The following is a 25,045-nucleotide window of genomic DNA, read 5'->3' on the forward strand; positions in this document are numbered from 1 at the left end:
TTTTTTGCAGTTATGGAGGCTACAGTACATGACTAAGATCATAATTTCGAAATTATTTATTAAAAGCGACAAAACCCTTTCCATATTCAACAGAAATATCTGCTAAAAGCATAGTCGATTGTAGGATTCCGACTATATCATGAGCTTGTGAATCACGTTCAAATCTTGATGATACCACGTGTTCGCGAAAAGGGGAGCGTATCCGGCCCAATTGACGGAATCCATCACAAACACATGCAAAGGCAAATACAGTAAAGTACGGTTATAACGAACTCAAAGGGACTATCAATGTGTAGATCAATGCTCATGATGTCAATCACTGAATTGTCTGGTACAGACTCGATTATGTACAGACCGCCGTCAAATAGCTGGAATATTGCTGAGTGCGGCGTTAAACAACAAACAAACAAATAAACAAGTGAACGCGTGAGCTTGGTATAGTGTAAACACCTCTCACCGTCTTCCTCCGTTGAGAAACTGACGTTGTTGGAGAGTTTTGTATCCTTCGTATTTTTCGCTCTCACTGTTGATGTGTAGTTCCAGTATGGCGTCAGACCAACCACAAGACAGTGTCGTTCTGGGCAAATTGAAGACAAAATGAAGTCAAGCGCAGAAATCACTGGTATTCCTTATTCGCTTTAAATATGAGAATCAATCATTATTGATTATTATCAATTGTTATCATCCCCGCTCACCCCACCCACCAGGACCAATCCCCTCACCCCACCCATCTCTATCATCCCATCCGCTTACCCCACCCAACTCCCTCGCCCATCCCCTTCACCCCATCTCCCTCAAACCCAGCCCACCCCGCCCATCCCCTTCACCCCACCTCCCTCATCCCTACCCGCCCATCCTTCACCCCACCCCCTCATCCCACCCAAACCCCTATCTCAACACCCCACCCATCCCCTTAACCCCACTTCCCTCATCCCACCCAAACCCCTCATTCCAAACCCCTCATTCCAAACCCCTCATTCCAACCCCTTCATCCCCACCCCCCTCATCCCAGGCCATCCCGCCCTTCCCGTTCACCCCACCTCCCTCATCCCACCCCGCCCATCCCCTTCACCCCATCCACCTCATCCCACCCCAACCCCCTATCTCATTACCCCACCCATCCGCTTCACCCCCAACCTTCCTCATCCCAGCCCATCCCCTTCACCCCACCCCACCCCTTCATCCCAGTCCACCCCTCATCCCACCCAACCCCTCATCTCATCACCCCGCCCATCCCCTTCACACCACCTCCCTCATCCCATCCCACCCCCTCATCTCATCCCCAATCCCCTTCACCCCAACCCCTCATCTCATCCCCCATCCCCTTCACCCCAACCCATCATCTCATCCCCCATCCCCTTCACCCCAACCCCTCATCCCAGCCCAACCCCTCATCTCATCACCCCACCCATCCCCTTCACCCCAACCCCTCATCGCATCACCCCACCCATCCCCTTCACCCCAACCCCTCATCCCAGCCCAACCCCTCATCTCATCACCCCACCCATCCCCTTCACCCCAACCCCTCATCGCATCACCCCACCCATCCCCTTCACCCCAACCCCTCATCCCAGCCCAACCCCTCATCTCATCACCCCACCCATCCCCTTCACCCCAACCCCTCATCGCATCACCCCACCCATCCCCTTCACCCCAACCCCTCATCCCAGCCCAACCCCTCATCTCATCAACCCACCCATCCCCTTCACCCCAACCCCTCATCCCAGCCCAACCCCTCATCTCATCAACCCACCCATCCCCTTCACAGCACCTACCTCATCCCAGCCCAACCCCTCATCTCATCAACCCACCCATCCCCTTCACCCCAACCCCTCATCCCAGCCCAACCCCTCATCTCATCACCTCACCCATCCCCTTCACCCCAACCCCTCATCCCAGCCCAACCCCTCATCTCATCAACCCACCCATCCCCTTCACACCACCTCCCTCATCCCAGCCCAACCCCTCATCTCATCACCCCACCCATCCCCTTCACCCCAACCCCTCATCCCAGCCCACTCCCTCATCTCATCACCCCACCCATCCCCTTCACCCCACCTCCCTCATCCCAGGCCAACCCTTTATCGCATCACCCCACCCATCCCCTTCACACCACCTCCCTCATCCCAGGCCAACCCTTTATCTCATCACCCCACCCATCCCCTTCACACCACCTCCCTCATCCCAGGCCAACCCCTCATCTCATCACCCCACCCATCCCCTTCACCCCACCTCCCTCATCCCAGCCCACCCCTTCATCTTATCCCCCCGCCATCCCCCACCCATCCCCTTCACCCCACCTCCTACATCCCAAACCATAAAAAAGCATGCAACTCTTACTGTCGCACTGTGTCTCCCACGCTGTGTGATTCTCGAGGTCCCGCGTGATGACGACATAGGAGGTGTTACCACGAGGGCGTCCTGCTATCGACCACTTGATGGTAGCATTTATTGTTCCGGCTTGTACGGAAACGTTCTCGGGCTGCCGAGGCTCTAGAACACACGAGCGAGTGAGTTACGTGGAACACCGCTCTTAACAGTACATGTATTCCAGTTATATCTAGGCGCGTCAGATCAATGCAGGAGATAATCTCGAAATCTCAGACGTTTACCACCTTGACGAAACTTACGAGCACTTGTATGGTGCTGACAAACCTAGAAACATAATCTTGACGAATCGGGATTCGAACCCTACAATCAAAGGTTACTGGCATGCCCAGGGGACGTAACTCTGCACTGCGAATTGCGGCGCCCTTGACGACTGGGCCACCAGTGCCCCAGGGCACATGAAGACTAGACTACGTCATACAACGGTACACGGTGGGTGTAAAATAATGTGGCAGAAGCAGAATCTACGCGCCATCATGATTCATACGAGGATATTGGGTTACTCACTTCCTTCCAGCGTCGTGAAGTTGATGGAGACGGCCTGCCCAGTGTGATTTCTCGTAACGGCAACGACATCGACAGCGTAGTACGTGAACGGTTGCAAGAGAGAAAAGGTAGCGGTTAGCCTCTTCTGGGACGTATTGAATCCGGACGACTCTCGCAGTGACCCCTGTGTATAAAAAGAAAGGTGTCAAAACTTCATTTTCTGTAATAAAAATATGAAAGGATGGTACAATGTGTCTGTCAGAACCGGTATCTCCGTCATACGTATCTTTCTCAAGACACACAGGGTGGCCGGATAGCCCAGATATTATAGCGATCGCTCGTCACTCCGAAGTCCCGAGTTCGATACCCCACATACAATCTGTGAATCCCATTTCTGGAGTCTCCCTGATGGAATAATGATAAATCCATTCACTCAATATATTCACTTTTATTCTCAAGCCATCCAGCTGTCACGCGAACAAATTATTTTAAAGGATATATGTTATTATCACCCACTAAAGCTTTCAACGACTTGTACAGATTGACAAGTCTGCACAGGAAGACGATTCTGTTGTATACACCCCAGGGAGCTGAGAATGATATCCAAATAACATGATAACCGGGGCATTAACAAGTCATACCTTTGATCTGGGTCCGATACTAAAGCCACATTGATGTTCATGACAACATTCACGTGCCTGTCTCGTCACATTCTACACAAAATGCACGTGCAACTGTTGACCACTACCTGTAATTGCCCGGAGCAGGGTGACCCGCAATCTATACAGGTGAGCTTCTTCATCTTGACCTGCCCGGTCGTCACGTCCTTCACGGTGATATTGTACGCCATGACTGTTCCATTGGCGTCAGGCGGGGATGTCCACGACACCATCATCGTCCGCGACTTCACGTTGGTAACTCTCAGGTGTTGCACAACGCTCGGGACTGCAGCACACACCGAATGTTACACATTTAATTCCGAGGATGCACGAAAGATGTCGAGTAATCGATGTCTTGTCTGGATTTGTATTTGGCAAATGTTACCGTTATCACACATTCTTTACAACTAATAAAAATCATAATGAAGACTAAACGGATTATATGATAAAAAGATTATTACACAATTTGAGTGAAATAGCTGGAATAGTGTTAAAAGCGGCGTTAATCCCAACTCATTCACTCACTTCAAAATTTGGTGTACTTGGTGACTTGATGGAGTGTTAATGTGTATTTGTGTCAAGGAGAAAGTCACTATTCAAATTATCAAATTAACTGCTTTAACTCTCCAAGGTGGAATGATAATAACAAGGCATTTCATCATACTTGTATATGGGGCGGTCGGGTAGCCTAGTGGTTAAAGCGTTCGCTCGTCACGCCGAAGACCCGGGTTCGATTCCCGACATGGGAACAATGTATGAAGCCCATTTCTGGTGTCCCCCGCCGTGATATTGCTAGAATATTGCTAAAAGCGGCGTAAAACCATACTCACTCACTCACTCACTCATAATTGTATGTAAAGCACATAACGGTTGCAAGGCAGCATTGTATTCCTTCAGACCAAGCAAACAGTCGACGTTCACCGTCCAAAGAAAAGGAGTTAAGAGTTATGTGTTAAAACATCTCAATATGATGAATAAAACAGTCACCGTTTCTTCTGGCTTTGGGTCTATGTAAAATATTACTTCGCCAAAATATGGAACCTTATTCTTTCCGTTTTGATTGGCTGCTTTATTCCGAAGTAATACAGTGATATACGGTTGACATGTTTTGCCGGAACACTGTATTCACTCACTCACTCACTCTGAATCCTCTGTACTTACCCCCAGCATCTGTGGCAACCTGGACAACACGTGACTCAGGTCCTAACCCGGCCCTGTTCCTACCTAGAACGGTCACGTTGTAACATGTGTCTGAAAAACATCAGTTAACTAACAGTAAAATCCATTTTGTTATGTAAACACTCGATATCATTTGTTACATGGTACATTATTGTTTATGTGTTGGGTGGCAGTGACACAATGCAGGCGTACCGTATTCTGCTTTTAGTCTGATTTCTGTATCCTTCGTACTGTTAGATTTCCCGTTGATGTTCACAACGTATGATACGTTTGGTGTAGCCGGTAGAGAATTCCACCTGATCGTTATCTGCTTGTCTCTGCTAGATACAGCCACACCTTCCACGCTATCCGGGCCTGAAATAACATATATCCAGTGAAGTGAGTGAGGGAATGTACGATGGCCCATAAGGGACATGGAGTCTGTTTTTCCATATTTTGATATTTCACTTACTTTTATCGTTACCTTTTGCAAATTAACACGATTTGTCTTACAAATATGTGATAAATCATGTGTAAAGAAGATATTGAATCGCTGAAAAGTGAAACGAAAATGTCAAAAACTAAAACGAAAATGTCAAAGAACAAAAACGAAAATGTCAAAAACTAAAATGAAAATGTCAAAAACAAAAGCAAAAATGTCAAAAACTATATTGAAAATATAGAAAACTATTTCCAATGCGGTAGAAATATTATCACCGCGGTGGAAATAGTTTTCTGTATTTTCATTTTAGTTTTTGACATTTTCGCTTTTGTTTTTGACATTTTCGTTTTGGTTTTTGACATTTCCATTTTAGTTTTTGACATTTTCGCTTCATATTTCAGCGACTCAATAGCTACTTGAAAGTACATTTTCCATGTTTTCGGTTGTTTTTATACATGATTTATGACATATTTGTATGACAAATTGTGTTAATTTGCAAAAGATTACGATAAAAGTAAGTGAACCATCAAAATATTGAAAAACAGAATCCATGTCCCTTATGGGCCACCGTAGGAATGAGATATTACGAAGCATGTTAAAACAAATATTCCACCCATATCACACTACAGGAGACACCATCAATAACCATCACGCATTCTATGTTTTGAATGTAACCCGGATTCTCGATGACGAGTGAACGCTTTGACCACTTGACTATCCTGAGGCTACGATAAACTAATTGAAGGCAAATATTATTTCGATGGAGAGTTTAACCAGGACAGTGTCAATCGGTAACCAGTTATAGGAACATAGTTAAACCCTCTCAATTCGGACATTGCCAATCGGTAACCAGTTATAGGAACAGTAAACCCCCTTAATCCGGACATTGTCATTCGTTAACCAGTTATATGAAACAGTTCACCCCCCTTAATCCGGACACTGTCGGTCGGTAACTAGTCATTGGTAACAGTTAAACCCCCTTTTTACGGATATTATCAGTCGGTATCAAGGTATCGGAAACAGTTAAACCCACTTAATCCGAATATTATCAATCGGCAACCAGTCATTGGAAAAGGTTAAACCCCCTTATTCCGGACATTATCAGTCGGTAACAACTGAAAGGAAACAGTTAAACCCGCTTATTCCGGATATTATCAGTCGGTAACCACTGATAGGAAACAGTTAAACCCCCTTATTCCGGATATTATCAGTCGGTAACCACTGATAGGAAACAGTTAAACCCCCTTATTCCGGATATTATCAGTCGGAAACCACTGATAGGAAACAGTTAAACCCCCTTATTCAAAGTATTATCAGTCGTTTTCCACTTATAGGAAACAGTTAAACCCCCTTAATCCGGACATTGTCGGTAACCAGTTGTATGAAGCTGTAAAACCCCTTTAATCCTTTAAACTGGTTACCGACCGACAATGTCCGGATTAACCCCCTTAATCCCGACATTGTCGGTCAGTAACCAGTTTTAGGAAACAATTAAACCCCCTTTATCTGGACACTGTCAGTCGGTAACAAGTTTTAGGAAACAGTTAAACACCCTTAATCCGGACATTGTCGGTAGGTAGCAAGTTCTAGGAAGATAGTTAAACCCCCTTAATCCGAGTATTGTGAGTCGGTAACTTCTTTTCTAATTTTTAATCATTTATAATTTTTTAAATGTGAAAGGGGAGGCTTTTTAGACGTGTAAAACATCAATCTGTCGCCTGTGGTGGGAAACGGATAATCCATGATTAATGCAGCTGGATAAACTGAATTTACCAACGATCATTTCTACGCTGTAATCAGATTCTACGTCCGTCTTGTGCACGTCGTCACATAGACATGTACTCACGTGTGGTGTATTGGATTGTGTTAGAGGCGAAGGTCCGTCCATCTTTCGTCGTTACAGTCACTTGTATGTTGTAGTCCGTTCCAGGTCTCAGAGAGTATAATGTGGCGTTATCCGTGGTAGCATCAACGCTTAGACGTCCATAATATGTGACGTTGACGTCCATGACGTCACTGGAGCGTGCAATTGACCACCTCACCACGGCAGTTGTGTAGCTGAGGAATGTTGCCGTGATGTTTTGGGGAGTCACCTGTAACGCTGTAAATATAAATTGTCGATACAAGTGAATAACCAGTCTAGATCATCCGAAACAGATTAAATATTGTCGGAAAGGTCAAAATAGATTTGAAAATTATATGAATGGACCACTGAAAATCAGTGATGACTCAAGGTGGTCGGAAAAAAGTAAAACACATGTGTTCATTGTGTAAGAGATGGGTGCAACCTGTATATCAGAACACCTGGTGCTCTTGACGGTTTATATTTACATTCAGTGTACTGTGCACACGTGAGCGAGTGAGTCTGGTTTTACGCCGCTCTTGACATTATAACTAGACAACTTAAGAGGAGAAACGTCCACAGTAGCGTATGTCATGGACGCTGATAAAACTCCGAATATATTCGAGGTTCAAGGGTTTCCGAACCGACAAACACTGTATCCTGGCCACACATCCACAGCCGAGGGTAACAAATGTGTTACGCTATACTCTTGATAGGGTGGGCAGCCTCCGTGGTCTTGTGGTAGAGCGTCCGCCCGGAGAGCGGAAGGTCCGGGGTTTGATCCCCGGCCGCGTCATACCAAAAGACGTTAAAAGATGGTACTTGTTGTTACCCTGTCTGGCGCTCGGCATTAAGGGGCTAAAACAAGGACTGGTCGGCTCGGAGTCAGTATACTGTGTCTGAGTGGGGTATTCATGTTAAACTGCGGCATGGTATCTCAGTGAGCTAGCACTAAAAATCGGCATCAGTCCGGACTAGTACAAGCAGCCACACACGCACACACACACACGTGCATGCACGTCGCTATATAAGTGCAATAATCTTGGACGCGACGTTAAACCCAATTTCACCTCACCTTGATAGGGTTGCCGTTAAGGGAGGTTACTCCCAGTTGACGTTTCGAGGTGACGTGAAACCGGGATTAACGTGGCGTCCAAGATTATTGCATTTATATAGCGACGTGCATGCACGTGTGTGTTTGGCTGCTTGTACTACTGATGCCGATTTATATTTACCCCACTCAGACACAGTATACTGACTTCGAGCCAACCAGTCCTTGTTTTAGCCCCTTAATGCCGAGCACCAGACAAGGTAACAACAAGTACCATCTTTCAACGTCTTTTGGTAAGAGGCGGTCGGGGATCGAACCCCGGACCTTCCGCTCTCCGGGCGGACGCTCTACCATTAGACCACGGAGGCGGTGTTGACGTTTCGAGATGGAAGGAGTGTGTTGTATTTCAACATATTTTCAGTTTGTGTCACGAAGTGTCAGTTGAATGTGGGCGAAACCTCAACAGTGACGCAAATCCATAGTTTATCTCTTTGAATACCTTGAGCACGGTATGGTACTGACAAACCAAGGATTTGAACTTATGACTATTGGATGCTGGTAGCCAAGGGGCGTAACTATGTTCTCTGGGCTTCGACATGGACGTATTTCAGAACTGTTGTGACAAACTAAGGCCTGACGGTGCTGGTAAATGTAATTTATATTTCTGTTTCGTCATACTCACCAGAGACACATGACTGGTCCGACTGATAGAATTTGGCACTACACTGGCAAGTATTGACACAGTGAGCATTCGGAATGTGGTTACAACTGTCTTTGTGACTGCATGGAGAACCAAGAGTAGGTGGAGGAGTTGTCGTAGTCGGTGGTAGGGTTGTGGGTATGGTGGTAGGGGTGGTTGTCGTTGTTGTTGTTGTTGTTGTTGTTGTTGTTGTTGTTGTTGATGTAGTGGTAGTTGTTGATGTAGACGTGGTCGTTGACGATGTGGTTGAGGAGGGTGACGTTTGTGGGAGGGTGACATCGTCACCTGTTGTAGATGCACTCTGATCAAAGGCGGATGCTGTAGTGGGCACAGGCGGTGTGGACGTAGATGGAGACGTGAATGGAGACGGTGAAGTAACAGGAGCGTCTGAAGCAGATGGGGGTACTGTCTGCATACCCTGCTGCACTGTTACCGTGTTTGTTGTAGAAGAATCCCCCGTAAACTCAGTCGAACTACTATATGTCGAATCAGTCTTAGTCGATGTGGCAGTTGCAGTTGTTGACGATTCCGACGCCGTGCCCTGATCCTGGGACGTCTCTTCCTCGTGACCAGTCACCCCCTCTGATGTCATTTGTTTATCAAAAGGATCAGTCGACTTCTGTGTGGTGCCGCGAGTAGTTATCTCCCCTGCACTACCGCTTGTTACAGTTGACCTCGTCGAAGAGGACATTTGACTTGGGGCAGAAAATGTCGTCGCACCGTCGTCCCGTATCGACATCTTCGACACCGCACTACCTGGTAGAACATTCTGTTGAGTAGAGGTGTCTCCAAAGGGCGTTGACCCCTCCCATAGGGACGGCATACTTTGGGTTATCTCCCCTGATCCTTCGTGGGCAAGGTTGGTAGTGTCCGCGCTATCTGACGCATCTGTTTGCTGAATATAACAACAACATATCTCATCAGCATGGCATCAGAGAAAATAGAAACAATACATAGGACAAAAGAGAGATTTGATGGTTTTTGCTCTCGTCACTTGCAACTGCATAACTGCTTATTTATCATCATCATCATCATCATTATTATTACTATTATTATCATTATTACTTTATTATTATTATTATTATTATTATTATTATTATTATTATTATTATTATTATTATTAACAACAACTGACCAGGTCGGAGGTTCCATCCCACACAATGACGGTTGTGTTCTGCTCACTGCTGGACACCTGTAGACAAGAGGAGGACATGTTATTGGTCTAGTTTACTCATATAAGAATGGTATCGTGCAATTATATTTCAATCTCATGCTGACTGGCCAGTGCATGTCAACTGTTCCATTGTCTACAGTGTTTGCGACGCGGTCCGTAGCAATATGGCATCATATCAACAACCAATTGTCGCAAATAATTCCAGATGACCCCAGATGGTTGTTCACTCATTTAACACTGAAAATAATTGATTCCAGCCATCTGGATTTATTTATTGTTTAGTTGTGTGTGATGCCTCCCTCATCAAGGTGACGTCATTGTGAATTGAGGCCCAGAAAACTGATAGAACATATGCTTTCAAATCTAGTGAGATATACATGGCCATAGAAAAAGACGATATCAAATCTAGTGAGATATGAATGGCCATAGAAAAAGACGATATCAAATCTAGTGAGATATGAGTGGCCATAGAAAAAGACGTTTTCAAATTTAGTGAGATATGAAGGGCCATAGAAAAAGACGTTTTCAAATCTAGTGAGATATGAAGGGCAATAGGAAAAGACGATATCAAATCTAGTGAGATATGAGTGGCCATAGAAAAAGACGTTTTCAAATCTAGTGAGATATGAAGGGCCATAGGAAAAGACGATATAAAATCTTGTTAGATATTGCTATAGCAAATCTAGTGTGATATGGCCAAATAAAAAGACAATATCAAATTCAGTGAGATATGAATGGCCATAGAAAAAGACGATATCAAATCTAGTGAGGTATGAGTGGCCACTGAAAAAGACATTATCAAATCTAGTGTAACATGAATGGCCTTAGAAAAAGGCAATATCAAATCTAGTGAGATATGAATGGCCATAGAAAAAGACGTTTCCAAATCTAGTGAGATATTGCTATAGAAAATGACGATATCAAATCTAGTGAGATATGGCCATAGAAAAAGACATCATCAAATCTTGTGAGATATGAAAGGCCAGAGAAAAAGACGATATCAACTCTAGTGAGATATGAATGACCATAGAAAAGGACGTTTTCAAATCTAGTGAGATATGAACTGCCTAAGAAAAAGACGATATCAAATCTAGTGAGATATGGCCATAGAAAAAGACGATATCAAATCTAGTGAGAACAACATAGCCATAGAAAAAGACATCATCAAATCTAGTGAGATATGCACTGCCATAGGAAATGAAATCATCAAGTGTGATATGCATGGCCATAGAAAATGACGATATCAAAACTAGTGAGATATGGCTATAGAAAAAGACGATATCAAATCTAGTTAGATATGCACTGCCTTCGAAAAAGACTATATCAAATCTAGTGAAATATGCATGGCCATAGAAAAAGACGATATCAAATCTAGTGAGATATGGATGGCCATAGAAAAAGACGATATCAAATCTAGTGAGATATACATGGCTATAGAAAATGACGATATCAAATCTAGTGAGATATGGCCATAGAAAAAGACATTATCAAATCTTGTGAGATATGAATGGCCATAGAAAAAGACGTTTTCAAATTAAGTGAGATATGCACTGCCATGGAAAAAGACGTTATCAAATTCAGTGAGATATGAATGGCCATAGAAAAAGACGATATCAAATCTAGTGAGATTTGAATGGCCATAAAAAAAGACGATATCAAAACTAGAGGGATATGAATGGCCATAGAAAAAGACATTATCAAATCTAGTGATATATGAATGGCCATAGAAAAGGCAATATCAAATCCAGTGAGATATGAATGGCCATAGAAAAAGACATTATCAAATCTAGTGAGATATGGCCATTGAAAAAGACATGATCAAATCTTGTGAGATATGCATGGCCATAGAAAAAGACGATATCAAATCTAGTGAGAACAACATAGCCATAGAAAAAGACATCATCAAATCTAGTGAGATATGCACTGCCATAGGAAATGACATCATCCAATCTAGTGAGATATGCATGGCCATGGGAAAAGACGATATCAAATCTAGTGAAATATGCATCGCCATAGAAAAAGACGATATCAAATCTAGTGAGATATGAATGGCCATAGAAAATGACATTATCAAATCTAGTGAGATATGAATGGCCATAGAAAAAGACGTTTCCAAATCTAGTGAGATATGGCTATAGAAAATGACGATATCAAATCTAGTGAGATATGGCCATAGAAAAAGACATTATCAAATCTAGTGTAACATGAATGGCCGTAGAAAATGGCAATATCAAATCTAGTGAGATATGCATGGCCATAGAAAAAGACGATATTAAATCTAGTGAGATATGGATGGCCATAGAAAAAGACGATATCAAATCTAGTGAGATGTGCACTGCCATAGAAAAAGACGATATCAAATGTAGTGGGTTATGAATGGCCATAGAAAAAGACAATATCAAATCTAGTGAGATATGCATGGCCATAGAAAAAAACGATATTAAATCTAGTGAGATATGGATGGCCATAGAAAAAGACGATATCAAATCTATTTAGAAAAACATAGCCATAGAAAAAGACGATATCAAATCTAGTTAGATATGAATGGCCATAGAAAGAGACGATATCAAATCTAGTGAGATATGGCCATAGAAAAAGACATTATCAAATCTTGTGAGATATGCATGGCCATAGAAAAGGATGATATCAAATCTAGTGAGATGTGCACTGCTGTAGAAAAAGACGATATCAAATCTAGTGAGATATGCATGGCCATAGAAAAAGACGATACCAAATTTAGTAAGATATGCACTGCCGTAGAAAAAGACGATATCAAATCTAGTGAGATATGCACTGCCATAGAAAAAGACGATAACAAATCTAGTGATACATGCAATGCTATAAAAAAAATAGACGATATCAAGGGTAGTGAAATATGTTTGATCAAAGCAACAGACGTTGTCAACGGTAGTGAGATATGTTTGATCACAGCAACAAATGTCATCAATTCTCGCGAGATATGCATGACCCTAACCACATACGTTATCAAGGGTAGTGTGACATGACTTGCATATCCACAAAAACTGATATAATGATGTGTGCATGGCCATATGCGACGTTGCCACGTTGATTGCCATATGCATGGCCATAGAAAAAGACGATATCAAATTTAGTGAGATATGCACTGCCGTAGAAAAAGACGATATCAAATCTAGTGAGATAGCACTGCTATAGAAAAAGACATTATCAAATCTAGTGAGATAGCACTGCTATAGAAAAAGACATTATCAAATCTAGTGAGATATGCATGGCCATAGAAAAAGACGATATCAAATCTAGTGAGATATGGCCATAGTAAAAGACATTATCAAATCTTTTGAGATATGAATTGCCATAGAAAAGATGATATCAAATCTAGTGAGATATGCATGGCTATAGAAAAAGACGATATTTAATTTAGTGAGATATGCACTGCCGTAGAAAAAGACGATATCAAATCTAGTGAGACATGCACTTCTATAGAAAAAGACATTATCAAATCTAGTGATATATGCATGGCCATAGAAAAAGACGATATCAAATCTAGTGAGATATGGCCATAGCAAAAGACATTATCAAATCTTGTGAGATATGAATTGCCATAGAAAAAGATGATATCAAATCTAGTGAGATATGCATTGCCATCGAAAAAGACGTTATCAAATTTAGTGAGATATGAATGGCCATAGAAAAAGACGATATCAAATCTAATGAGATATGAATGGCCATAGAAAACACGATATTAAATTTAGTGAAATCTGACTGGCCCATAGAAAAAAACGATATCAAATCTAGTGAGATATGCACTGCCATAGAAAAAGACGATAACAAATCTAGTGATACATGCAATGCTATAAAAAAAATAGACGATATCAAGGGTAGTGAAATATGTTTGATCAAAGCAACAGACGTTGTCAACGGTAGTGAGATATGTTTGATCACAGCAACAAATGTCATCAATTCTCGCGAGATATGCATGACCCTAACCACATACGTTATCAAGGGTAGTGTGACATGACTTGCATATCCACAAAAAACAGATGTCATGAAAAATAAGGATGTGTGCATGGCCATAGGGACAGACGTTGCCACGTTTATTGACATATGCCTGGCCAAATTATGAATTATTAATACAATAACGCCTTACTTCTGATGTGGTTAACAAACTAAATCTATATCACACTGTGAGATTACAGATACGCAAAACCCGATGAACGTGTGTCATAACAGCATAATTGAATTATGTAAAATTCTCAATGCGTGTTAACTGAAGGTTACCAGGCTGATTTCAGTGGTCCCTTTCAACAGATACCCACACAAATACAATTGTCCAAACGTTCTCCATTTGGAAACGGCCATAGGACGATCCCTGTATCTCCAGGTGAAATCAACACTAAGTCTTGGCCCTCAGTAATCATTAAAACAACCGATTATGGTAAGTGATAGGCAAGTACTAAACGGGTTTCACACTCTTGGCCGACGCGAGTCTGGTGATGGATACTGTTGGCTACAGTAATAGCAGGATATATGACACAACAGTCTTCTCTTAATTCAGTGAGACTAAGGGGCCGACAACTTGATGGTTCACAAAATAATCTGTTCCTACAAATGTTTGGCTCTCCTTTAAGAGAAAAAATGCTTTTAAGTGTTTACTCAAACAAAAAAACGTATACCAGGGTATAATGCTTCTGGGATCCAACGGCAAGCATGGCAGACTAGGGCCATCCTGGTTTGACAGTCCAATGTGGAGACAAGCATGAGATACTTGGGAATTCTGTTCCGGATCCAACGGGAAGACAAGCATAAGATACTGTGGAGTTCTGTTCCGGATCCAACGGGAAGACAAGCATGGCTAACTATTGCCACTCTGGTTCGGCAGTTCAATGTGGAGACACGCATGAGATACTGGGGAATTCTGTCCCGGATCCAACGGGAAGACAAGCATGGCTAACTATTGCCACTCTGGTTCGGCAGTTCAATGTGGAGACACGCATGAGATACTGGGGAATTCTGTCCCGGATCCAACGGGAAGACAAGTATGGCATACTAGGGCCATCTTGGTTTTGCAGTGCAATGTGGAGACAAGCATGAGATACTGGGGAATTCTGTTCCGGATCCAACGGGAAGACAAGCATGGCACACTAGGGTCATTCTGGTTTGGCAGTCCAATGTGGAGACAATCATGAGATACTGGGGAATTCTGTCCCGGATCCAACGGGAAGACAAGTATGGCATACTAGGGCCATCTTGGTTTTGCAGTGCAATGTGGAGACAAGCATGAGATACCGGGCAGCGTATTAGCGGAAAGACAAGCTTGGGGGTAACGGTTCGCGGGGAGGAATTCAGTTCTGGAAACACTACGGGTAGAAAAACGTGGTGATTGGAGACACCCCGCCATGGGGAGACAACATGATGATCTACGGGAATACAGAGTATGGCAAAATAACACTGAACCTTAAAGGTGATAACAGTGACCGATTTATATTCAGTCATAATGCGTAGCACTTGTTGAATAAGATTTAAGTGACGCACTTATCGAAATTATACCGAACTTTGATCGTCGGAAGGGAAGGGAAGGGAAGTCTTATTGCTTGTCATGTCAGTCGGGCGGATATTTACTTCCCGAGACGCGATGACAATAAAATAAACAATCCCACGGACACCCCCTTGTATGCAATATCGCTAAACTTTCACCTAAGATATTTCATGTCTTTGAAAGGTATTTATAAGTAATACACATAAGGAAGAAATGAAGAAGTAAGTATTTACTCCGCAACGTTGTGTTCCTTACAATAAAGAAGTGACATCCATAAATTCTCTTCCTTAAGATATTTCAATTATGAAATACATTTCACGAAATACAACCTAAACATTTGTACTCTATTGGTTAACAATAGGGCAGTAGCTGTATATATTAGACTCTTGTAGACAAATATTGTTGATAGATGTCCCGGATGTAGTACAGGAGAACCTTCTCTGTCAACACGATTCTAAGTATTGAGAATATGAGGGTAGTTTTATTTATTAAACTAATAAATATCGACGTAACTCGTCTAACAGACAAAGGGGCTGACTAATGTAAGTCAATAACGGGTATACTCACATTATTTATGAAGATCAGGAGAAACAAGGCTGTAACATGCGTGTTTCTCATGTCGGCAGTAACACGGCCGTAGGCGCTCTGGCCCTGCCGAAGTCAATGCCTGAAGCACTTACATCCGCTGCCGTGACGTCACACCGGATGCCCGCATCTACATCGGCTCACACTTCGGCGACATTGAGCCGTCACTTCGACAATCTCCGTGACGTCACACAGGATGTGTATGCACTGAACTGCAATACAAGTTAAAGATCTTTTCGGCCACCTGCGAACCAGGAGCGTGAAGAAAGGATGGAAGATCAGATCTGAGCAAAAGACTTCAGTGAAACGTCTGTTCTATCCATGTAACGTTGCTGAATTCGCGCACAGAGAAGTAACATAAGTGAAGTTCACGATGCACATTTCAAGTAGGAGCTGTTTTTATCCAAAACAGCATCACGTGATTTCCGTCAGTTCATGGCAAGGGAAGTAAATCTACACCTTGTTTTGAGTTCGTCAAGAGCGGGTCTCGAGTCATTCACGTCTTCCTGTGGACGGTGTCTAGTTGCGCTGTCCACACTCAACACCGTCAACACAAATCCATGTGTTTCACCGACCATGTCGTATAGACACTAGACTGAAACACGGATGTTCTGCCAAGCTGGTACCTTCCTGGTAGATATGCGTCTGATGTTTTGTGAATGTCTATCTGTGGAGCTACTGTCATGATTGTGGAAGCGTGTCTCATTTTGTATAGCTATGTCTTCGTCATGTGTGACTCCTGTCTCGTGCATCGGGCATCTGTGACTCCTGTCTCGTGTATCGGGCATGTGTGACTCCTGTCTCGTGTATCGGGCATGTGTGACTCCTGTCTCGTGTATCGGGCATGTGTGACTCCTGTCTCGTGAATCGGGCATGTGTGACTCCTGTCTCGTGTATCGGGCATGTGTGACTCCTGTCTCGTGTATCGGGCATGTGTGACTCCTGTCTCGTGTATCGGGCATGTGTGACTCCTGTCTCGTGTATTGAGCACGTGTGACTCCTGTCTCGTGTATCGGGCATGTGTGACTCCTGTCTCGTGTATCGGGCATGTGTGACTCCTGTCTCGTGTATTGAGCACGTGTGGCCCCTGTCTTCGTGTATCGGGCATGTGTGACTCCGGTCTCGTGTATTGAGCACGTGTGGCTCCTGTCTCGTCTATTGAGCACGTGTGGCTCCTGTCTCGTGTATCGGGCATGTGTGACTCCTGTCTCGTGTATCGGGCATGTGTGACTCCGGTCTCGTGTATTGAGCACGTGTGGCTCCTGTCTCGTCTATTGAGCACGTGTGGCTCCTGTCTCGTGTATCGGGCATGTGTGGCTCCTGTCTCGTGTATCGGGCATGTGTGACTCCGGTCTCGTGTATTAAGCACGTGTGATTCCTGTCTCGTGTATTGAGCACGTGTGACTCCTGTCTCGTGTATCGGGCATGTGTGACTCCTGTCTCGTGTATCGGGCATGTGTGACTCCTGTCTCGTGAATCGGGCATGTGTGACTCCTGTCTCGTGTATTGAGCACGTGTGATTCCTGTCTCGTGTATCGGGCATGTGTGGCTCCTGTCTCGTGTATCGGGCATGTGTGACTCCGGTCTCGTGTATTAAGCACGTGTGACTCCTGTCTCGTGTATTGAGCACGTGTGACTCCTGTCTCGTGTATCGGGCATGTGTGACTCCTGTCTCGTGTATCGGGCATGTGTGACTCCTGTCTCGTGTATCGGGCATGTGTGACTCCTGTCTCGTCTATTGAGCACGTGTGGCTCCTGTCACGTGTGTCGGGCACGTGTGACTCCTGTCTCGTGTATCGGGCATGTGTGACTCCTGTCTCGTGTATCGGGCATGTGTGACTCCTGTCTCGTGTATCGGGCATGTGTGACTCCTGTCTCGTGTATCGGGCATGTGTGACTCCTGTCTCGTGTATCGGGCATGTGTGACTCCTGTCTCGTCTAACCCCGTTGGGCCCACCTTAGCAGTAACCGCGTCAGTTTGGCGCACATATGCAATAATGGCGTCTGTTTGGCGCACCTGTCAGTTAGGCCTACCATATTAGGAGCCCTGTCAATTATGAATTTTTATCACGAAACAATAAAATTGTCTATCCAAGCTAAATGTCAGTGCTGCAACTTCCTTTTTATATGCTTTCTCTGAGACAGTGAGTTGTATTTAAACCCCTTCCCGTCATCGTCAGTCCATTTTATTAGCTTCATTCACAGTGTAATAGCACCAGTTGCATTTTGTATTTAACACTCAAGGCGGCATCGACACACACATAGTTGCAGTTCGTTATAACCCCAGAAATTATGACGGAATATCCATAGTTCGCTTTTCACATGAACACGGACATTGAGTACACTCAAGAGTGGATATCTTCAGGTTACATCGAACTCAATTTCAATCATTTGGGAATGTGCATTGTCATCTTGTGAGATGAGGTGAGGTGAAATGGGGTGTAAGATGATTGCACTTAAATAGCGACGTGTGTGTGTGTGTGTGTGTGTGTGTGTGTGTGTGTGTGTGTGTGTGTGTGTGTGTGTGTGTGTGTGTGTGTGTTATAGATCGGACTAATGCCGATGTTATAGCACTAGTCCACGAGATACCATGCAGCAGTGTAACATGAATACCCCACTCAGACACAGTATACTGACTCCGAGCCGACCAGTCCTTGTTTTAGCCCCACAATCTTTAAACGTCTTCAGGTTTGACGCGGTCGGGGATCGAACATCCGACCTTCCGCTCTCCGGGCGGACGCTCTACCACTAGACCACGGAGGCGGTCCGTTCAACCACCCACGATCACTCCATCTTTGGTAAACCGCCCCTGTGTTGTACTAGATAGAGCGTTTTCCCGGTAACCCCACCACAGTGATTCCTGTCAGCGATGTTCCTGTCAGCGATGTTCCTGTCAACGATGTTCCTGTCAACGATGTTCCTGTCACGGGTGATCTGTTCACAGATGATTCTATCAGGAAGACCACCTTCGTGCCTGGAGAGCGGAAGTGAGTGAGTGAGTGAGTATGGTTTTACGCCGCTTTTAGCAATATTCCAGCAATATCACGGCGGGGGTCACCAGGATGGTCTTCACACATTGTACCAACGAGCGAACGCTTTAACCACTAGGCTACCCGACCGCCCCGGAGAGCGGAAGGTCCTGGGTTCTATTCCCGTCCGCGTCATACCTGCCTGACGGTCGGAACGCATGCACGCATGCACGCACGCACGCGCACGCACGCGCACACACGCGCACACACACACACACACACACACACCTGCAGTCCTGAAACTGTGCATCTTTAACTCAGCAGTATATTCGAAAGCATGTCTCCTATCGGTATACGGTACAGAAAGTAAAACCAACTCGTCTATCATCGAAAGGGACTTTGTTCTTGAAGAAATCGCATTCAGTAATAAAGCGAATACCATAGACGTTAATGAACACTAAGAAAATGCGTACAAGTCGACGTGTACAGTGTTCAGGTGGAATTGTACAGGTACAAATGTACAGTGTTCAGGTAGTATTGTACAGGTACAAATGTACAGTGTTCAGGTAGTATTGTACAGGTACAAATGTACAGTGTTCAGGTAGTATTGTACAGGTACAAACGTAGTGTTCAGGTAGACGTGTACAGGTACAAATGTACAGTGTTCAGGTAGAAGTGGGCGGTCAGGTAGCCTAGTGGTTAAAGCGTTCGCTCGTCACGCCAAAGACCCGGGTTCGATTCCCGACATAGGTACAATGTGTGAAGCCCATTTATGGTGTCCCCCTCCGTGATATTGCTGGCATATTGCTAAAAGCGGCGTAAAACCATACTCACTCACTCACTCAAGTAGAAGTGAACAGGTACAAATATACAGTGTTCAGGTAGAAATTGAGTATTCTAAAGTTGTGTCATTTAAGGTACAAAACAAACAAAACTGATATATCAGATACAGCTCTAGGTTTTCATTAATAGTGTTTTTTAATATATATGCTCACAATCAATATGTCAATGTCCATGACTAGAATTAACTACTTCCCTACATAAACATAGCCATATAACTTTTTGGCTTTTAAAAAAAATCAAATTAAACATTTAATGAATAATATAATATCGCAGTTGTGCTCTGCCGCTCACCAATATTAGAGTAACTGAGCGAGTCGTGTTTTACGCACCTTTAAGCAATATTCCAACAATATCTGGGCGGGGATCACCACTAATGGGCTTCACACATTGTATTTAGGAAATCTTTGGCGTGACGAACAATTAAGCTCCCATCTGAAGCATCATAGATACTCTTGACTATTTTGAAACTCATAATAATGACACTAAAGTGGGTGTCTGTGTCTGCTTTCACAATTCCAGACGAAAGTAGTGCTGGAAATGATAGGAAAATGCTTTTCTCGATTCATTTAATAAATACGAAGAATATGGCTATGTAAATAGCATACATGTATATCAAAATAACGCAAATCTATCTTATCTAGCCTATCCTAGCTGACACTGTGATCAGCCTAAAATGGTACTTTAACAGGTAAACTGATGATAAACATAGAAAATATTCGTGTGGTATGTATGTATGCAACGGCCTATAGCCTGAGGTAATTACCCGACACCTGTCCCTAGGTGACTACCTCACACCGGCCCGTGTATTCTCACAGGTGCAAATGTCACCCGAGTTGGGGGTAATCTGAAAATATTGCTGTTATTGTACTTTATTGAGATATGGGTTGACGGGGCGTAGGAATTAAGACACGTACTGCATTATATTTGCTTCAAAAAATGTTGGAATAGATAAAAGCTATTAAACGGGATGAGTATTGAAAGGGGGGAAATTTCTAATCAAGAAGTATTTTTGTTCTACAGATGAGCTTTTGACTCAGCTGATGACGTATCTGAATCTGTACTATCACCCAAAGGTATGATAACTAGGCAACATGGCTGATACCAAGCCGTCACGTACTGACGTTCTATTTCCAGCATTTAGCCCCACCTCTGGTGTGATTCTAGCAAAGGCTGGGTTGATCACCCCTTTGCCATGTGTGAGTGGGAATGTTGTGTTATGTCTTGTCACGAACCCTTTACAGTTAGCCCAGGTAAACTCCGGGGTTCGATCCCCGGCCGCGTCATACCAAAAGACGTTAAAAGATGGTACTTGTTGTTACCCTGTCTGGCGCTCGGCATTAAGGGGCTAAAACAAGGACTGGTCGGCTCGGAGTCAGTATACTGTGTCTGAGTGGGGTATTCATGTTAAACTGCGGCATGGTATCTCAGTGTGCTAGCACTATAAATCGGCATCAGTCCGGACTAGTACAAGCAGCCACACACACACATACACGTGCATGCACGTCGCTATATAAGTGCAATAATCTTGCACGCGACGTTAAACCCAATTTCACCTCACCTCACCTCACAATGTCTGACTGGCGTACGTAAGACAACGTAACCGTGTTGTGCCTCCAGGACATCTGTCTTGTGCTGGTTTCTTATTCAGGTGAATTTTCTCCATGAGATGAAATTTCAGATGGCCTGGAGTCGACATTACAAGATGTCAGATATTCCTGCATGGTCGCCTTCAGACTTATTCATGACAATAACACTAGGGTTGTTAAGATTGGGCAGCAGCTGATGTTTAAACCAGTCTACAAACATATCATTATTCATTTCCTTTCTCTTTCACCTTGAAAACTAGCTCAGTGGAATGATCCTTGTTCACCCAGGTTTCATAAAGGTAAATGGTCAGGAAGCCCCGACTCCGATAGTCATAGTTGGTGAGTTAGGTTTAACGCCGCTTTATTAACATTATTCCAGTAATATCACGGCGTGTCAGCCGTGGGAGGAAATCCCGAAGTGATGTAGGTCTTTACTGCTTCGGTGAAACACACGAGCACGGGTATGGTGCTGAGAAACCTAGAAACATAATCGGGGCGAACCGGGATTTGAACCCACAATGAAAGGTTTCTGGCGTGCCCAAGGGACGCAACTCTGCATAGCGAATCGCGGCGCCTTAGACGACTGGGCCACCCGTGCGACATGCATCGTGGGAGAAGTGTCATTTTGATTTTTTATAGGATGCACATCTAGAATTTTCTCCAAATGAGTTACTTTTTTGTGTGGATTGGATGTCTTATGAAGACTACGTATACATAGCCTTAAAATGAATCTGAACTTGCTATAGTCGCTAGAATTTGTCTCCTGTGAAATTGTTGATTGGACTCAAACGTCGCCTTTACAGTATTAAAGAAGTTGTTATCCATAAATTGTGTGTACTTTGTTTCCGTTAGTAGTTTAACAAAAGGGGTATCTAAAGATACCATCAATTTATGAAATTACACAAAGGATTGACAAGTGACCAAAACATGTTGTTTTCAATATGGGTGCAAATATTTGGATTTGCATGGAATAGGCGGTTTAGTAATGAAAGTATATAACAGCAGATATGAACGTATACTACATATATCATACACCACAACTAATATACTAAAACATACCACATTGCACACACGTGAGTTAATGACTTTGAAAAAAACCAACATAGCGTTATGAATAATTATAAAAAGTACAATATATATGTAGGTACTTTAAGCTACATCAAAATTGTGGTTTTACAAGGACAGACAGCGGACTAAGTAAACTGGCAGTGATGATTCGAACTCGGGATGCACCTTCATGCTGTTTACAAACATAGAGGCACCAGAGGTAACACAAGTAACAGAGGTAACACAAGTAACAGAGGTAACAGAAGTAACAGAGAAACTGAGGTAACAGAAGTAAATGAGGTAACAGAAGTAACTGATGTACCATAGGCAACAGAAGTAACAGAAGAAACTGAGATAACAGAAGTAACTGAGATACCAGAGGTAACAGAAATAACAGAAGTAACTGGGGTAACAGAAGTAACATAAGTCACTGAGGTAACAGAGGTAACTGAGGTAAAAGAAGTAACAGAGTAACTGAGGTAACAGAAGTAACTGAGGTAACAGAAGTAACAGAAGTAACTGAGGTAACAGAAGGAACTGAGGTAAAAGAAGTAACAGAGTAACTGAGGTAACAGAAGTAACTGAGGTAACAGAGGTAACTGAGGTAACAGAAGTAACTGAGGTAACAGAAGTAACAGAGGTAACAGAAGTAACTGAGGTAAAAGAAGTAACAGAGTAACTGAGGTAACAGAAGTAACTGAGGTAACAGAAGTAACAGAGGTAACAGAAGTAACTGAGGTAACAGAAGTAACTGAGGTAAAAGAAATAACAGAGTAACTGAGGTAACAGAGGTAACAGAAGTAACAGAAGAAACTGAGATAACAGAAGTAACTGAGATACCAGAGGTAACAGAAATAACAGAAGTAACTGGGGTAACAGAAGTAACAAAAGTCACTGAGGTAACAGAGGTAACTGAGGTAACAGAAGTAACTGAGGTAACAGAAGTAACTGAGGTAAAAGGAGTAACAGAGTAACTGAGGTAACAGAAGTAACTGAGGTAACAGAAGTAACAGAAGTAACTGAGGTAACAGAAGTAACTGAGGTAACAGAGGTAACTGAGGTAACTGAGGTAACAGAAGTAACTGAGGTAACAGAGGTAACTGAGGTAACAGAAGTAACTGAGGTAACAGAGGTAACAGAAGTAACAGAAGTAACTGAGGTAAAAGAAGTAACAGAGTAACTGAGGTAACAGAAGTAACTGAGTTAACAGAAGTAACAGAGGTAACAGAAGTAACAGAAGTAACTGAGGTAACAGAAGTAACTGAGGTAAAAGAAATAACAGAGTAACTGAGGTAACAGAGGTAACAGAGGTAACAGAAGTAACAGAAGTTACTGAGCACCAAGATAAAAACACATAAGGTATTTCTCCCTATCACAGAGGGTTCCCTCAACGATCGCTATGTTACATTGCTACATCGCTAATGACAACAAAACAAAAACGTTTGATGTAAGCGGATAAATATGAAGAGAGAGATCCCTTGGTCAAAATAATAACATAGTCTTTGAATAATATATGTGGAATTTATATCCTCATTATATGAACCATATAGACATTGCATACATGTAAAAATAAAGCCACATATATGAAGAGGTCCCTTGATCATGTCAAAAATAATAACATAGTCTTTGAATAATATATGGTTTATTAATATACTCGAGATTTGAACCATATAGACATTGCATATACTTAAAAATAAAGACACACGGCTCTGCAGCTCACCTGATGTAAGAACAAACGGTATGGAAGTTTGTGTGACACGGTAACTCAGAGGATTCACACAAAGTTTTACCTCCAACAAAAACATCAGAAAAACAGTGCCACGCCACTTTAGTTCACCTCGAAATCTAAAAAAACATTTTAAAGAGACAGACACTTAAAATAGTTGTCGTTAGTATTGATATTAAAATATTTTTTTACATATATACAGAAAACTAAAATCTAATGATGAGTATGGTATAGTGATAAGAAGGAAATATACAGGCCAAAGTTCAGCTCCCTCAGTCAGGCGAGCTAATATTAGGCATTATTTGTAGACCCTACAAATGACGCCCAGACATACCCTATTTCTCATTTGTTATCCTCACTATCGTGCAAGGGATTGAAGTTGTCTGTTCCGAAAAATGTTGAAGCCTGGACCATGTTTGTTAATACTTTCGTACCTCAGGAAGAACACACATGGGTGACACTATTCCTTCTTCAAACTGTGTTATAACTCAAAGCCATGACTGTCTCCAGAATTGTGTTTAAGAGTACTGTTTCTGTTGACCTGTTGTTCAAATGGGAAGTGCCTTTTTCAGATTTATCTTGGTTTGATTTTGTGATGGATGAACTCTGTGCTTGTTTTATTAAAACTGTCCTTGGTTACTGTGAAGGCTGTTCTTGGTTACAGTGAAGAAGGCTGTCAGATCTAGGTTGATTGTTATCATTGTTGGATGTCGATATTTCCTTTACGTCTGAAGCAGCAGCACCAGCCAAACACGTCCTTCAGCCGGTTGCCCTGGAGACAGAGATGTTTAATCTTATATCTAGAAATCCCCGACGTTCAGGATCGGAAATGACAGGAACCAATTTCAAAGGTTTTTATTGTCTTACTTCCTT

At 43.1% G+C, this 25,045-nt stretch overlaps 2 protein-coding genes across 7 annotated transcripts in view; both read right to left on the reverse strand.

Annotated features, from left to right (window-relative positions):
- Positions 1–16,390, reverse strand: part of LOC124116619 (tyrosine-protein phosphatase 10D-like) — a 47,228-nt gene extending 30,838 nt beyond the window's left edge. The window contains exons 1-10 of the mRNA XM_048380660.1: positions 15,984–16,390; positions 9,863–9,919; positions 8,710–9,622; positions 6,980–7,234; positions 4,905–5,066; positions 4,695–4,784; positions 3,623–3,819; positions 2,896–3,058; positions 2,341–2,493; positions 458–577 (exon numbers count right to left, since the gene is read on the reverse strand). Of these exons, the coding sequence (XP_048236617.1) occupies positions 458–577; positions 2,341–2,493; positions 2,896–3,058; positions 3,623–3,819; positions 4,695–4,784; positions 4,905–5,066; positions 6,980–7,234; positions 8,710–9,622; positions 9,863–9,919; positions 15,984–16,034 (2,161 nt within the window). The 5' untranslated portion in view covers positions 16,035–16,390. The remainder of the gene's footprint in view (positions 1–457; positions 578–2,340; positions 2,494–2,895; positions 3,059–3,622; positions 3,820–4,694; positions 4,785–4,904; positions 5,067–6,979; positions 7,235–8,709; positions 9,623–9,862; positions 9,920–15,983) is intronic.
- A 7,681-nt stretch (positions 16,391–24,071) lies between these two features.
- The window catches only part of LOC124116620 (feline leukemia virus subgroup C receptor-related protein 2-like), a 34,613-nt gene continuing 33,639 nt past the window's right edge, over positions 24,072–25,045 (reverse strand). For all 6 annotated transcript variants that reach the window (XM_046478023.2, XM_046478022.2, XM_046478026.2 and 3 more), the window contains exon 12: positions 24,072–24,944. In XM_046478023.2, the coding sequence (XP_046333979.2) occupies positions 24,870–24,944 (75 nt within the window). In that variant the 3' untranslated portion in view covers positions 24,072–24,869. The remainder of the gene's footprint in view (positions 24,945–25,045) is intronic.

Source organism: Haliotis rufescens, unplaced genomic scaffold (genome assembly GCF_023055435.1).
Source record: "Haliotis rufescens isolate VD_foot unplaced genomic scaffold, xgHalRufe1.0.p SCAF_32, whole genome shotgun sequence".
Taxonomy (NCBI): domain Eukaryota; kingdom Metazoa; phylum Mollusca; class Gastropoda; order Lepetellida; family Haliotidae; genus Haliotis; species Haliotis rufescens.